Genomic DNA, 11,848 nt, shown 5'->3' on the forward strand with positions numbered 1-11,848 from the left:
AGCTATTTTTGAGAGGTATTTGCACAGATATGCAAATCAATACGGATTTTGCCGTTAGTGCCAAGCTTTACGGTTCTCGTAAAGGACCTTCTGAAGAATGAAAAAAGGAGATTCATAGGCCTTTCGTTCCTTAGCAATTCGTTTCAAACTCAAGTCAGTAAATTTTCCAAAAGGAAAATGCATCAATATTCAAATTCTGGTATTATATGGACTGAAATGTACTGAGACTCTGTGTATGTGTATCGACAGAGAGAAAAGACGAACGATGCTGATTCCAGAACTTATCTGGAAAATACGAAGAGAGATGTGTATATATATGCTGAACAAGAGCGTACGTATAACAATTAAATTTGTACGCGATTTTAAGGATATGTAGATTGATTCAACACAAGTAATCAAGAGTGTTGGATAAGCGAAATAGAAACAAGATAAATAACCAAACCAGTTTACGTTAAGTCGGGGTTCGGATTTAGGCTTAACAGTATTTTCGCCCTCGACCAGACCCTCAATTCGAAGCCAAATATATATCTATGGTTAAAATAAGAACTTCTAAATAATTAAGAAGCAGAGAAACAAGTTTGTATTGCCTTGATATGTATGTTACAGTGTCCATTGAATAAGAAACTTCCACTTTATATAGCAGGGGAATTTTACCCTTATTACAATTCTAAAAAAAGGTAAAAATACTCCACTTCAGACAAAAATAGGTGAGTCTGTCAAATCAATTATTTCAGGACAAGCAGTAGAAAGTCTTATTTTCTTGCTGTCTCCACTTACCTTGTAGCATGGAGGAGTAAAAACATCAATAACCTCAACTTCACTAGACAAACCAGCATGAATGCTCTGCTGACAAAGTTCACCACCAAATTCTTCGTCCAATTCAAATATGTCCCTTAAGTTGTCTGTTATACTATAACAACCACTTTGAATTGAGGATGGTGCGTTCACCGGCGAGTCAATGATAATATATGTCTGCTCGGGATCCTCTCTATGGGTTGAGCTATTTTCTTCAGCATGTTCGTAAAGTTCTTCTCTCCAATCAAAATGTTCAACAATATTTTCTACAGCGCTACTAGCAGAACTATCAGAAGTTGTGGATCCTGCAGATCCTTCGTCTGTTAACTTTTCACTGCTCCCCAAATAATCTTCACTGTTGTCCCAATCATTGGTTGTATACTCATTCTTGTCAATTCCTGTATAACAGGGAAGTTCGTCCAGCGCACAAACTTGGACTCTCATGTGCTCTGGAATATTAGGGCAACCAGCTGAATGCATCTTGTATTTTGTGGAGAAGAAATTTACGGTGAGATTTAGGCTGAACATAGAAAACAAAACTAATGAGACAAAATTCATTACGGCTTGTAAGTCCACCTCAGGAAAGCTGAGCAATAAATTTCATACCTTTGCCACTCAGGGAGAGTAAGCATTGTATATGCCAATTTAATCTTGTTAGCAACTCCTCCAAGAGATTTGAACGATGCTGCTGCCTGTCTAACTGCACGGGATTCTACTGGATGCTGCCACGCCCACTCAAACTGCAACATTCAATTAAGAAAACAATTAAATTGATATCTCCTACCAGCTTCAGTTGGTCTATCCTAAAAGCAAATTCAGGTTACAAAGGGAATTTGCATAATGTAAAGTTTCAAAAAATGAACCTTTTTGTAACATCTAAAACCTCCTGAAATTCCAACAGTTTGCGCTATTTCTCAATTGGTTCACTTGATATTAAGTTGAAAATTTCCCCTTTGTTTATTTCACATGAGAATTAAGCCAACAACAAACATTGGGGAAGTTAGATTTTTGCATTAAGAGATTCAATGTGAGTGATCAGAGGTAACCAACTAAATTCATGGTTATGAAAACAGTTTGTAGCATTTGGATTTATTTTCAGCTTTCTTTTAAAAGTATTATGGTCTAGGGATTGGTTCCTCGAGAACTATGTGCATGTTTGGATTTGGGTTCTGAAAATTGGTTTCTCGAAGACAATTTGTATACTTATGTATAGATTTGATGGAAAAGTATGCTTTTTAACTTTTTAAGTAAGATATATTTTTGCTTTAAGTTCCCACAAATTAATCTTAGTTTCATTTTTCCAGGTAGTGTAACTAAACAATAATACTCTACAGCTATTCAGGACCTGATTGACTTTTTTTTTTATCTAAATTCTATTTCAAAACTATACATCACAAATATTTCTAAAACAACAAAAATGTATTACACAGCTGTTACCTAAGGCCAATTTTGAAAAACCAAATCCAAACATGTATTATGCACATAGCTAAAGAACACGGGAGAGAGAGGTACCTGGAGGGCAGATACGTTTGTTGGGAAGCCATAAATGCATAAAACCATCTCCCAAGGACGCTTCTTCTTTGTCCTGAAAGCACCCATCCTCACTTCTCCATTGTGTTGTCGTATTCTACGGCGAGGATTCACTGTAAATCTGCACCAACGATGGATTACACTCCTGTTCTATTCATGGATAATCCATTCTGTTCGAGAGGAAAATAATTTTTTATTGATTACTTGAATTTAGGACTTTAAATATAAATTAAAGGATATCAACCTGCAGACAACAATAATGTTCAAGAAAAATAACCTGGTTGCAGAAAACAATTTTAAAAAAATTCAAATTTTCATAAACCTCTCAAAGAACAAATTTTTTATGGCAATATAGATGATTATCATTTCAAATTAGGCAATCTGATAAAAACTGTGCGAGGAAAAAGAAATAAACAAGGTTTGCCAAGTGTTAACTTTAATTAAATTTGGATCTAGGAAAATAAAAAAGAGAAAGAAAATGAAAGGGGATAAGATGTAACGAAGTAACCAAAGCTCCCCAATCGGAACCCTAATCTGATGGATTTCATTATCAGTAGCTGTGTGCCAATGATTAGGGCTAATTGACGAGAAAGAAAAAGGAAACGAACCCGATGTAAGTGTGGCCCTTGAACCTGGGGCACATAGACGTTAGCAAATAGCAGGCGAAGAATCTGCTTTCTGCTCCAGCTCCTGCTTCAACTTGTTCACCCAAATTCACTTCTTTTCCCTCACATCTTCCTCCAGAAACTTTCTTCTGCTCTCTCCCCTTCCGTTTCCCCATCTCTCTCTCTCCTTTCTCTTTCTCTGTGCAAACAGCGGAGCGTTTGGATTCCTTCTGATCACGTGAAATTCGACCGTTGTGATGCGGGTTTCAATTTTCCCGTTCCTTATGTTACGGCCTTGTGGGCCTCGTGACATGTTATGGGTGATTGACACGGTTGGTCCTGGCCCAATGTTTTTAAAATTAGTGGTATTTAGAAAATAGTCCCGACCAGCATACAATTATTGCTCTTCCGTACCGAATTGATAGAGTTTATGCTATATTTATTCTACTTATTTATTAAGTTGTTCATCAAATCTATCGAGTTGGCATACTTTTGCATATCAGGGATTTCTCTACCGGATTGGTAGAGTTTATGCTATATTTACTCTACCTACAGGATTGGTAGAATTTATGTTATATTCTCTTCCTATCTGTTTAATTTTTCATCGAAGTCTACCCCGATTGGCATATTTTGTAGTATTTGAGTCTCGTTCCCCTTTTTGATGCTTCCTGTATATGTGTTTCTAGTTTTGAGGTTTGAGGGTTGATTGATTTGGCTTCGGGAAGGTGCGAGAGTGATTTGGAATGATGTGTCATTGTTGGAAGCTTACGTTGTAAGAGTTAACCGAGGTTTGACTTTTGTGTAAACGACCTTGGAATGGTATTTTGAATATTCCAATAGGTTCTTATGGTGATTTTCAATTTAAGTGTTTGTTCCGAATTGAATTTGGAAGTTCTTAATACGTTTTGGTGCTATTTGCCAAAAGTTGGCAATTCATAGGAATAAAAAGTTCATAATTTGACCGGGAGATTGACTTTGGGGTTATCATATTTGAATTTTGGTTCCGAAAGTTTGAATAGGTTTGTTTAGTCATTTTGGGACTTGTGTGCAATGTTTGGGTTCGTTCTAGATTATATAGGCTTGAATCGAACATTTGATTGAAAGTCGGAAATTATGAACTTAAGAGATTGATCTTGATCGACGATTCATGGTTTTGATGTTAATTTTAGTATTTTGATTTTTTGGATTGGTTATGGAAAATTTGTATCAAACCACCACTATTATCCTTAGCCCCACGGTGGGCGTCAAACTGTTTACCCTTAAAACGGATAATAATTGAATTTGTGCGTGGTTTTAATGATATGTGAATTGATTCAACACAAGTAATCAAGAATGTTAGATAAACGAATTAAAGATAAAATGAATAAACAAATCAATTGTGACATTAAGGCCGAACTTGGATTTGAGCTAAACAATGGTTTTGTCCTCGATCGGGCCCTCGATTCGAAGCCAAATGAATATAAAGAACGATGATTAAAATAAGAACCTTTCAATAGTTAGAAAACAGAGAAATGAGTTTGTATTTCCTTGATATGTGTGTTATAATATGTCCATTGAATAAAAAGTTTCCCCTTTATATAGTAGAAGAGTTTCATCCCTAGTACAATTCTAAAAAAAGGTAAAAATTCTCCTTTCTCGTCAATTATTGATACACTACTAACATCGGGCAAGATCCGCGCCATGATATCTGATTGGGTTAGATTATATCCTAGTCCTCTGTTAGTCGTGTGAAACTTTGTAAAATGTTGATTGAATCCCCTGAAAAGTTTTCTGAAATTTTGTAAAGTGTTTTATGTAAGTTATTTTTCCTACGTGTGTGTGGCCCAATAGGTTTAAGACCCATAATTAATATTTAATTAATTATTAAATCTCATCCGTCCGATTGGTTACTTGATGGACGTACCAGATTAAGTGAGAACCTTTATAAATTGGTCATCTCCCCACCCATTAGGGTTACCATATTTTTATTCTCTCTTCCATCACTAAGTCGGCGGTAACGTAAAGTTAAGGCAAGGGGCGAGAAACCGATTACCGATTAACGCTTCCGCTTCAAGATAATGGATTCCGCTTCAGGTATGTTTTTTGTAACGATTTTGTGTAAAATTATCATGTTCAAGATCTTGGTGTAAATTAAATTTATGCTTATATGTGGTATCATGAGCATGTAATTTGAACTGATACTCTTCGTTATGAAAGTACTATTTACGAATAAAGCATCAAGAAGCATTAGAATAAATTTTCTCTCTGTAATAGCTTATGTTACTGTAGTGATTAGGGGAGGAATTTATCCTTTAAGATACTACGGCTTTTGTGGGGTTTTCCCAGAAGAATGATTCTCATAGAAATTAAACCCTAGCCCACCGAAGAATACTTTGAAAAATAGAATGAACTTATGTGCTTCATTTTTTTTTAATGATTATTTTATTGAAAATCGGTGTATTGAAATTGAATTTTTTTATCTTTCATACTTTAATAATTTATCAATGGCTTCAGTGAATCACTTTGCCCAGTAAACTTGTTCTTCTATATGTTCACATTCGCAAGTATCCTTGCCCCTATAGATTTGGGCTAGATTAAATTTAATTTATTAATATTCATAGTTTATTAATGTTCTGGGCATAATAGTTTACGCTTGTTACCGTGGGATTTTTAATGTATTATGGACCATTAAGTAGATGAAATTAAATTTCATCTTTGAAGTTACCAGACACATGTTTTAAGATTGCACCTTGCAACAATAATTACATAGAAGTCCACCATAATGTGTTTATTGTGATATGGTTCTTATTACTATATATATTATATAACAATTAATGTATATGTTTAAAGTTATATAGTTTGCTAGTCACCAAAGTGATCAAACTAGAATGTCTAAAATATTTACATGCGTAAATATTTTTTGTTATGTTCATTTTATGTGTGCATTTATGTTTATATAGTTTGTTAGTTACCAAAGTGGCCAAACTAGTATGTTCATGAAAAGTTGCATACATAAAATTATAGTTTATCCATGAAATTAATGAAATGCCTATGATTGAAAATAAATGGATAAATTAATTTTCACTATTGCTAGAACTTAAGGATTTACCCAAAGGTGAATCAATTATTCTATGATTAGTGAATACGATGAAGTAAATTAATATTCTTAGTCAAATATATATTGTCTGTCCAAAGATGGCATATATATTTGGTTAAAAATATTTAATTACATATTAAAGGCTAAATGTCACTTAAATTATGATAGTATATCGTAGTATTTACCTAAAGGGGAATTGCGATATGCTTTGACTGTTTTGTTGAATCCATATTGATTTGTGAGCATGTATTATCTATTTTGCAGCTATCCCTTTTCATTCTCTTTCTTCGTCTGTTACTGTGTTCAACGGATTGAACTTCTCTGAATGGCGTGAACAAGTCCAGTTCCACTTAGGTGTGATGGATCTTGACTTGGCTCTGCTGAATGATAAGCCCGTTGCCATTACTAATTCGAGCAGTGCGGATGAGAAGTCTTTCTATAAAGCATGAGAACGCTCTAACAGGCTAAGCCTTATGTTTATGCGAATGACTATTTCCAACAACATTAAGAGTACTATTTCACAAACAGAAAGTGCCAGGGAATACCTGAAGTTTGTGAAAGAACGTTTTCGTTCTACAGATAAGTCTCTCGCTGGTACACTAATGGCTAAACTCACAACCATGAAGTTTGATGGGTCGCGTAGTATGCAAAATCATATCATCGAGATGACTAACATTGCAGCAAGACTTCAGACCTTGGGGATGAAAGTGGATGATTCTTTCTTGGTTCAGTTTATTCTGAACTCGTTGCCTCCTGAGTATGGACCTTTTCAAATTAACTATAATACTATTAAGGATAAGTGGAATGTTAGTGAATTGTCCAGTATGCTTGCTCAGGAAGAGTCAAGACTGAAGAAACAAGGGAGTCATTCAATTAACCTCATGGGTCAAGGAGCTGGTAAAGGACTTAAAGTGAAGGGCAACAAGTTCAAGAAGAAGAAAGCACCTGCTAAAGCTCAACATGATGCTAACAAGGAACATAAGGCAGATACCTGTCATTTTTATAACAAGGAAGGACACTATCAGAAAGATTACCTGAAACGTAAAGCTTGGTTCGAAAAGAAAGGTACAATTAGTGCTTTTGTATGTTTCGAATCAAATTTAGTAGAAGTTCCTAATAATACTTGGTGGCTTGATTCTGGTGCAACTGCTCATGTATCTACTACGTTGCAGGGATTCCTTACGATCCAAACTACAAATCCAAATAAGGATTTCTTGTTCATGGAAAATCGTATGAAGTCTCCAATTGAAGGCATAGGGACTTATCGTTTGATCATGGAGACTGGACGTCACCTTGATCTATTACAGACTCTTTATGTACCTTCGATTTCTAGGAATTTGATTTCTCTTTCAAGACTTGATGTTTCTGGATTTGATTGAAAATTTGGAAATGGATGTTTCAATTTACATAAGAATGCTATTTTTTATGGTTCTGGTTATCTTAGTGATGGTTATATAAATTGAAACTCGATATTGGATTTTCTGAATCCCTTCTTACTGTTCAACATAATGTTGGAATTAAACGTAGTTCACTAGATGGAAGTTCTGTTTACTTGTGGCATAGACGTTTGGGTCATATAACCAAATAAAGGTTAGAAAGATTAGTAAAGAATGAGATTCTTCCGAAACTAAAGTTTACTAATCTTACTATATGTTTGCATTGCATTAAGGGAAAGCAAACCAAGCATAGTAAGAAAGGTTCCACAAGAAGTACCCAACTTCTTGAAATTATACACACCGAAATTTTGTGGACCCTTTGATGTTCCATCTTTTGGTGGAGAGAAATATTTTATCACTTTTATCGATAAGTTTTCATGTTATGGATACATCTATTTGCTGAAAGAAAAATCTCAAGCAACAGATGCTCTCAAAGTGTTTGTTAATGAGGCTGAAAGGCAATTAGATAGAAAGGTGAAAATAATTTTGTCAGATAGAGGTGGTGAATATTATAAAAAATATAATGAATCAGGACAATGTCCAGGTCCATTTGCAAAGTTTCTCGAGGAACATGACATATGCGTACAGTATACTATGCCAGGAACACCTCAACAAAATGGTGTTACAGAAAGGTGTAATCGAACACTTATGGATATGGTTAAGAGCATGATAAGTAATTCTCCATTACCCAAATCATTGTGGATGTATGCTCTTAAAACCACTGTATATTTATTAAACAGGGGTCCTAGTAAGGCAGTTCCAAAGACCCTTTTTGAACTGTGGACAGGAAGGAAACCTAGTTTAAGGCACTTGCTTGTTTGGGGTTGCCCAGCGGAAGTTAGAGTTTATAATCCACAAGAAAAGAAATTAGATTCTCAAACAGTAAGTGGTTACTTTATTGGCTACCCAGAGAAATCTAAAGGGTGTGTGTTTTACTGTCCAAACCATAGTTCGAGAATTGTTGAAACCGGTAATGCAAGATTCATTAAGAACGATGAAGTTAGTGGGAGTGTTGAAAAGCAAAGTGTGAAAATTAAATAGATGAGGGTAAATATTCTATTACCTAGAAATGTGCCTACTTCCACACAAATACCAAATATTGTTCCAGTTATTGAAGAACACTTTGACAACACCGAGCAATATTTGGATGAAGCACTTCATAAAGAAAATAACTCATAAATATCTGACACAAATGAACCACAAGAAATACCATTAAGAAAATCTCAAAGAGTTAGAAAATCGGCTATTTCGGATGATTACATGGTTTATTTGCAAGAGTCAGATTTTGACATTGGTCTTAATAAGGATCCGATTTCATTTTCACAAGCCATAGAAAGTAATGAGTCTGACAAATGGATTGATGCCATGAAGGAAAAGTTAAAATCCATGGGGTACAATAAAGTCTGAGATCTTGTTGAATCGCCAGAAAGTTCTAAAAGAATCGGGTGTAGATGGGTCTTTAAGACCAAACACGATTCAAATGGCAATATTGAGAGATACAAAGCCAGACTTGTTGCCAAGGGTTATACTCAGAAAGGAGGCATAGATTATAAAGAGACATTTTCGTCGGTCTCAAAGAAAGACTCGTTAAGAATTATTATGGCTTTGGTGGCTCATTATGATTTACAGTTACACCAAATGGATGTGAAAACTGTCTTTCTTAATGGAGACCTCGAGGAAGAAGTTTATATGGACCAACCAGAGGGTTTCGAAACTAAAGAAAAAGGTCAAATAGTGTGTAAACTGAAGAAGTCAATATATGGACTTAAACAAGCCTCACGACAATGGTATATAAAGTTTAATGATACCATAACGTCTTTTGGATTTGTGGAAAATACCGTTGATCGGTGTATATACCAAAAGATCAGTGGGAGCAAGTTTATATTTTTAGTCCTATATGTTTATGATATCCTACTTGCTGCTAATGATTTAGGCATATTGCGTGAGACTAAAGATTTTCTCTCTATGAATTTTGAAATGAAAGATATGGGTGAAGCATCCTATGTGATAGAAATAGAAGTATTCTATGATAGATCACAAGGATTATTGGGATTGTCTCAGAAAGACTATATCGAAAGAGTTCTAGAGAGATTTAATATGAACAATTGTTCAGCACGAATTGTTCTAATTCAAAAAGGGGACAAATTTAGTCTCAAGCAATGCCCTAAGAATGATGTAGAACAAAAAGAAATGGAATCAATTCTTTACTCTTCTATTGTTGGTAGTCTGATGTATGCTCAGACTTGCACGAGACCAGATATTAGTTTTGCGATCTAAATGCTAGGAAGATATCAGAGTAACCCAAGAATTGATCACTGGAAAGCTGCAAAGAAAGTTTTGAGGTACCTGAAAGGAACGAAAGATTACATGTTCATGTATAGGAAGTCCAAGCATTTAGAAGTTGTTGGATACTCAGATTCAGATTTCGCTGGATATATTGACACTAGAAAATTCACGTTTGGTTATTTGTTCCAATTAGCTGAAGGAGCAATATCGTGGAAGAGTGTCAAACAGTCTGTTATTGCTACATCCACGATGGAAGCAGAATTTGTGGCATGTTTTGAAGCCACAATTCATGCATTATGGCTGCAAAACTTAATTTCAGGACATGAGGTTGTCGACACCATTACCAAACCGCTGAAAATTTACTCTGATAATTCTGCAATAGTATTCTTCTCCAAGAATGATAAGTACTCCAAAGATGCCAAGCATATGGAACTAAAGTACTTTACCGTCAAGGAAGAAGTTCAGAAACAAAGAGTGTCACTTGAGCATATTAGAACAGATCTCATGATTGCAGATCCGTTAACGAAAGGTTTATAGCCAAAGATATTTAAAGAACATGTACATGGAAAGGGTCTTGGCTGTATTTTTTACTAATGTATTTATGATGTTTTGACACTCTGAGCTCATTTATATGTTTCTGATATACATTAGTGATTTCCTGTTTCTCATAATGGTGTACATATTGTTGTTTTGGGATGTTACAGAATAAGTCTCAATGAGACATTATTGTGGACCATAATATTTTATAGCTTATGAACCTGATACGATAAATTACTAATGTTATAGTATATGGAAGGGAGTATATAGACAAATTATATATAACCGCCATAACTCACATTCACTAGTTTATCGTATTGTGGTATTTATGATGGACATTATAGAAGAGATTTGTTTATGCGCAACTAATGTTCCTATATTAGATATTAATATTATATGATTATTGGGCCAAGTGGGAGAATGTAAGTTATTTTTCCTACGTGAGTGTGGCCTAATAGGTTTAAGGCCCATAATTAATATTTAATTAATTATCAAATCTTATCCGTCTGATTGGTTACTTGATGGACGTACTAGATTAAGCGAGAACCTCTATAAATTGGTCTTATCCCCACCCATTAGGGTTACCGTATTTTTATTCTCTCTTCTATCACTAAAGTCGGCGGTAACGTAAAGTTAGGGCAAGGGGCGAGAAACCGATTATCGATTAACGCTTCCGCTTCAAAATAATGGATTCCGTTTCAGGTATGTTTTCTGTAACGATTTTGTGTAAGATTATCATGTTCAAGATCCTGGTATAAATTAAATTTATGCTTACATTTTAAAATTGTAAAAACCGAAGCAAGAAACAAAATACGAGCCTTTTCTATTATCAAAATGAAGATATTAGGATTTTGAGCTGTTTTTTTTTGTCCTTTCCAGTGACTACAGCAGAGAACAGGCATAAGGCTTTGGAGTTGTTGGGCTTGGTGGAGGGACAATAAAGCAAGAGTACTACAGTAAACAACAACTTTGAAACAATATTATACTCATCTTATACCCCCTTGATTTTCTAAAGTTACTCCAATCAAACATCATGAAGAAACATACAATATGAGGCTCCATACCTCCTACTCAGTCAACACTTGTTTACAGTGTATTGTAGTCACTACTGTTCGGGAGAAAGATTAGTGCCTAGTTTGCTTCCAAGGGATAAATAGCAGGTTTTATTAGGCATTGTTTTGAAAAAATAGTAACCTATCAAAAAAAAAGTAGTATCACTAGTCTTGCAATTCAATGCATGTGACTTTTTATCACCAGTCCAATTCAATGCCTGTGATCAGCAACAATTTGTTGTATGGCCTGCATCTTTTATAACTTTCTGTTTTTTTATACTAAGCCTTGATTCAATATTGCAGGAAACAAACATAAACTTGATCATTACTGATTATGCTAGGGATTGTTGAATTTGACAAAACATTTTGTCCCACGTCGGTGGGAAAAGAAGGGTTGGGGGGTTTTCCCCCTATAAAAGAAGGCTTAATGTTTAGGATTTAAACACACCTCTCATTTGCCTTCTCATCTGTTTAAGGCATTTGTATCTTCTCTCTTTAGTATTATTTCACTTGTATTTTTGGAGTGAAATA

At 34.9% G+C, this 11,848-nt stretch overlaps 2 protein-coding genes across 2 annotated transcripts; one reads left to right on the forward strand and one right to left on the reverse strand.

Annotated features, from left to right (window-relative positions):
• Positions 1-557: 557 nt before the first annotated feature.
• On the reverse strand, positions 558-3,188 carry LOC104248613 (uncharacterized). Its single transcript, XM_009804916.2, has 4 exons — positions 2,934-3,188; positions 2,308-2,446; positions 1,402-1,535; positions 558-1,315 (listed from the first exon to the last, which is right to left on the reverse strand). Exons 1-4 carry the CDS (start codon positions 3,104-3,106, stop codon positions 694-696), a joined length of 1,068 nt encoding a protein of 355 aa, XP_009803218.1. The 5' UTR covers positions 3,107-3,188; the 3' UTR covers positions 558-693.
• Positions 3,189-9,719: 6,531 nt separating this feature from the next.
• LOC138876244 (secreted RxLR effector protein 161-like) lies at positions 9,720-11,206 on the forward strand. The gene is made up of 2 exons (XM_070155148.1): positions 9,720-10,257; positions 11,145-11,206. The coding sequence occupies exons 1-2, from the start codon at positions 9,720-9,722 to the stop codon at positions 11,204-11,206; spliced, it is 600 nt and encodes a 199-aa protein (XP_070011249.1).
• Positions 11,207-11,848: the final 642 nt, after the last annotated feature.

Source organism: Nicotiana sylvestris, chromosome 8 (assembly GCF_000393655.2).
Source record: "Nicotiana sylvestris chromosome 8, ASM39365v2, whole genome shotgun sequence".
Lineage (NCBI taxonomy): Eukaryota > Viridiplantae > Streptophyta > Magnoliopsida > Solanales > Solanaceae > Nicotiana > Nicotiana sylvestris.

Coding starts and splice junctions, on each gene's coding strand:
- LOC104248613 (XM_009804916.2), bottom strand. CDS start 3,106: ATGGGGAAACGGAAGGGGAGAGAGCAGAAGAAAGTTTCTGGAGGAAGA. Junction 2,447..2,933: donor AAGGGCCACACTTACATCGG/GTTCGTTTCCTT, acceptor TCGTTGGTGCAG/ATTTACAGTGAATCCTCGCC. Junction 1,316..1,401: donor ACTCTCCCTGAGTGGCAAAG/GTATGAAATTTA, acceptor TTCTATGTTCAG/CCTAAATCTCACCGTAAATT.
- LOC138876244 (XM_070155148.1), top strand. CDS start 9,720: ATGCTAGGAAGATATCAGAGTAACCCAAGAATTGATCACTGGAAAGCT. Junction 10,258..11,144: donor TGCAGATCCGTTAACGAAAG/GTTTATAGCCAA, acceptor TGTCCTTTCCAG/TGACTACAGCAGAGAACAGG.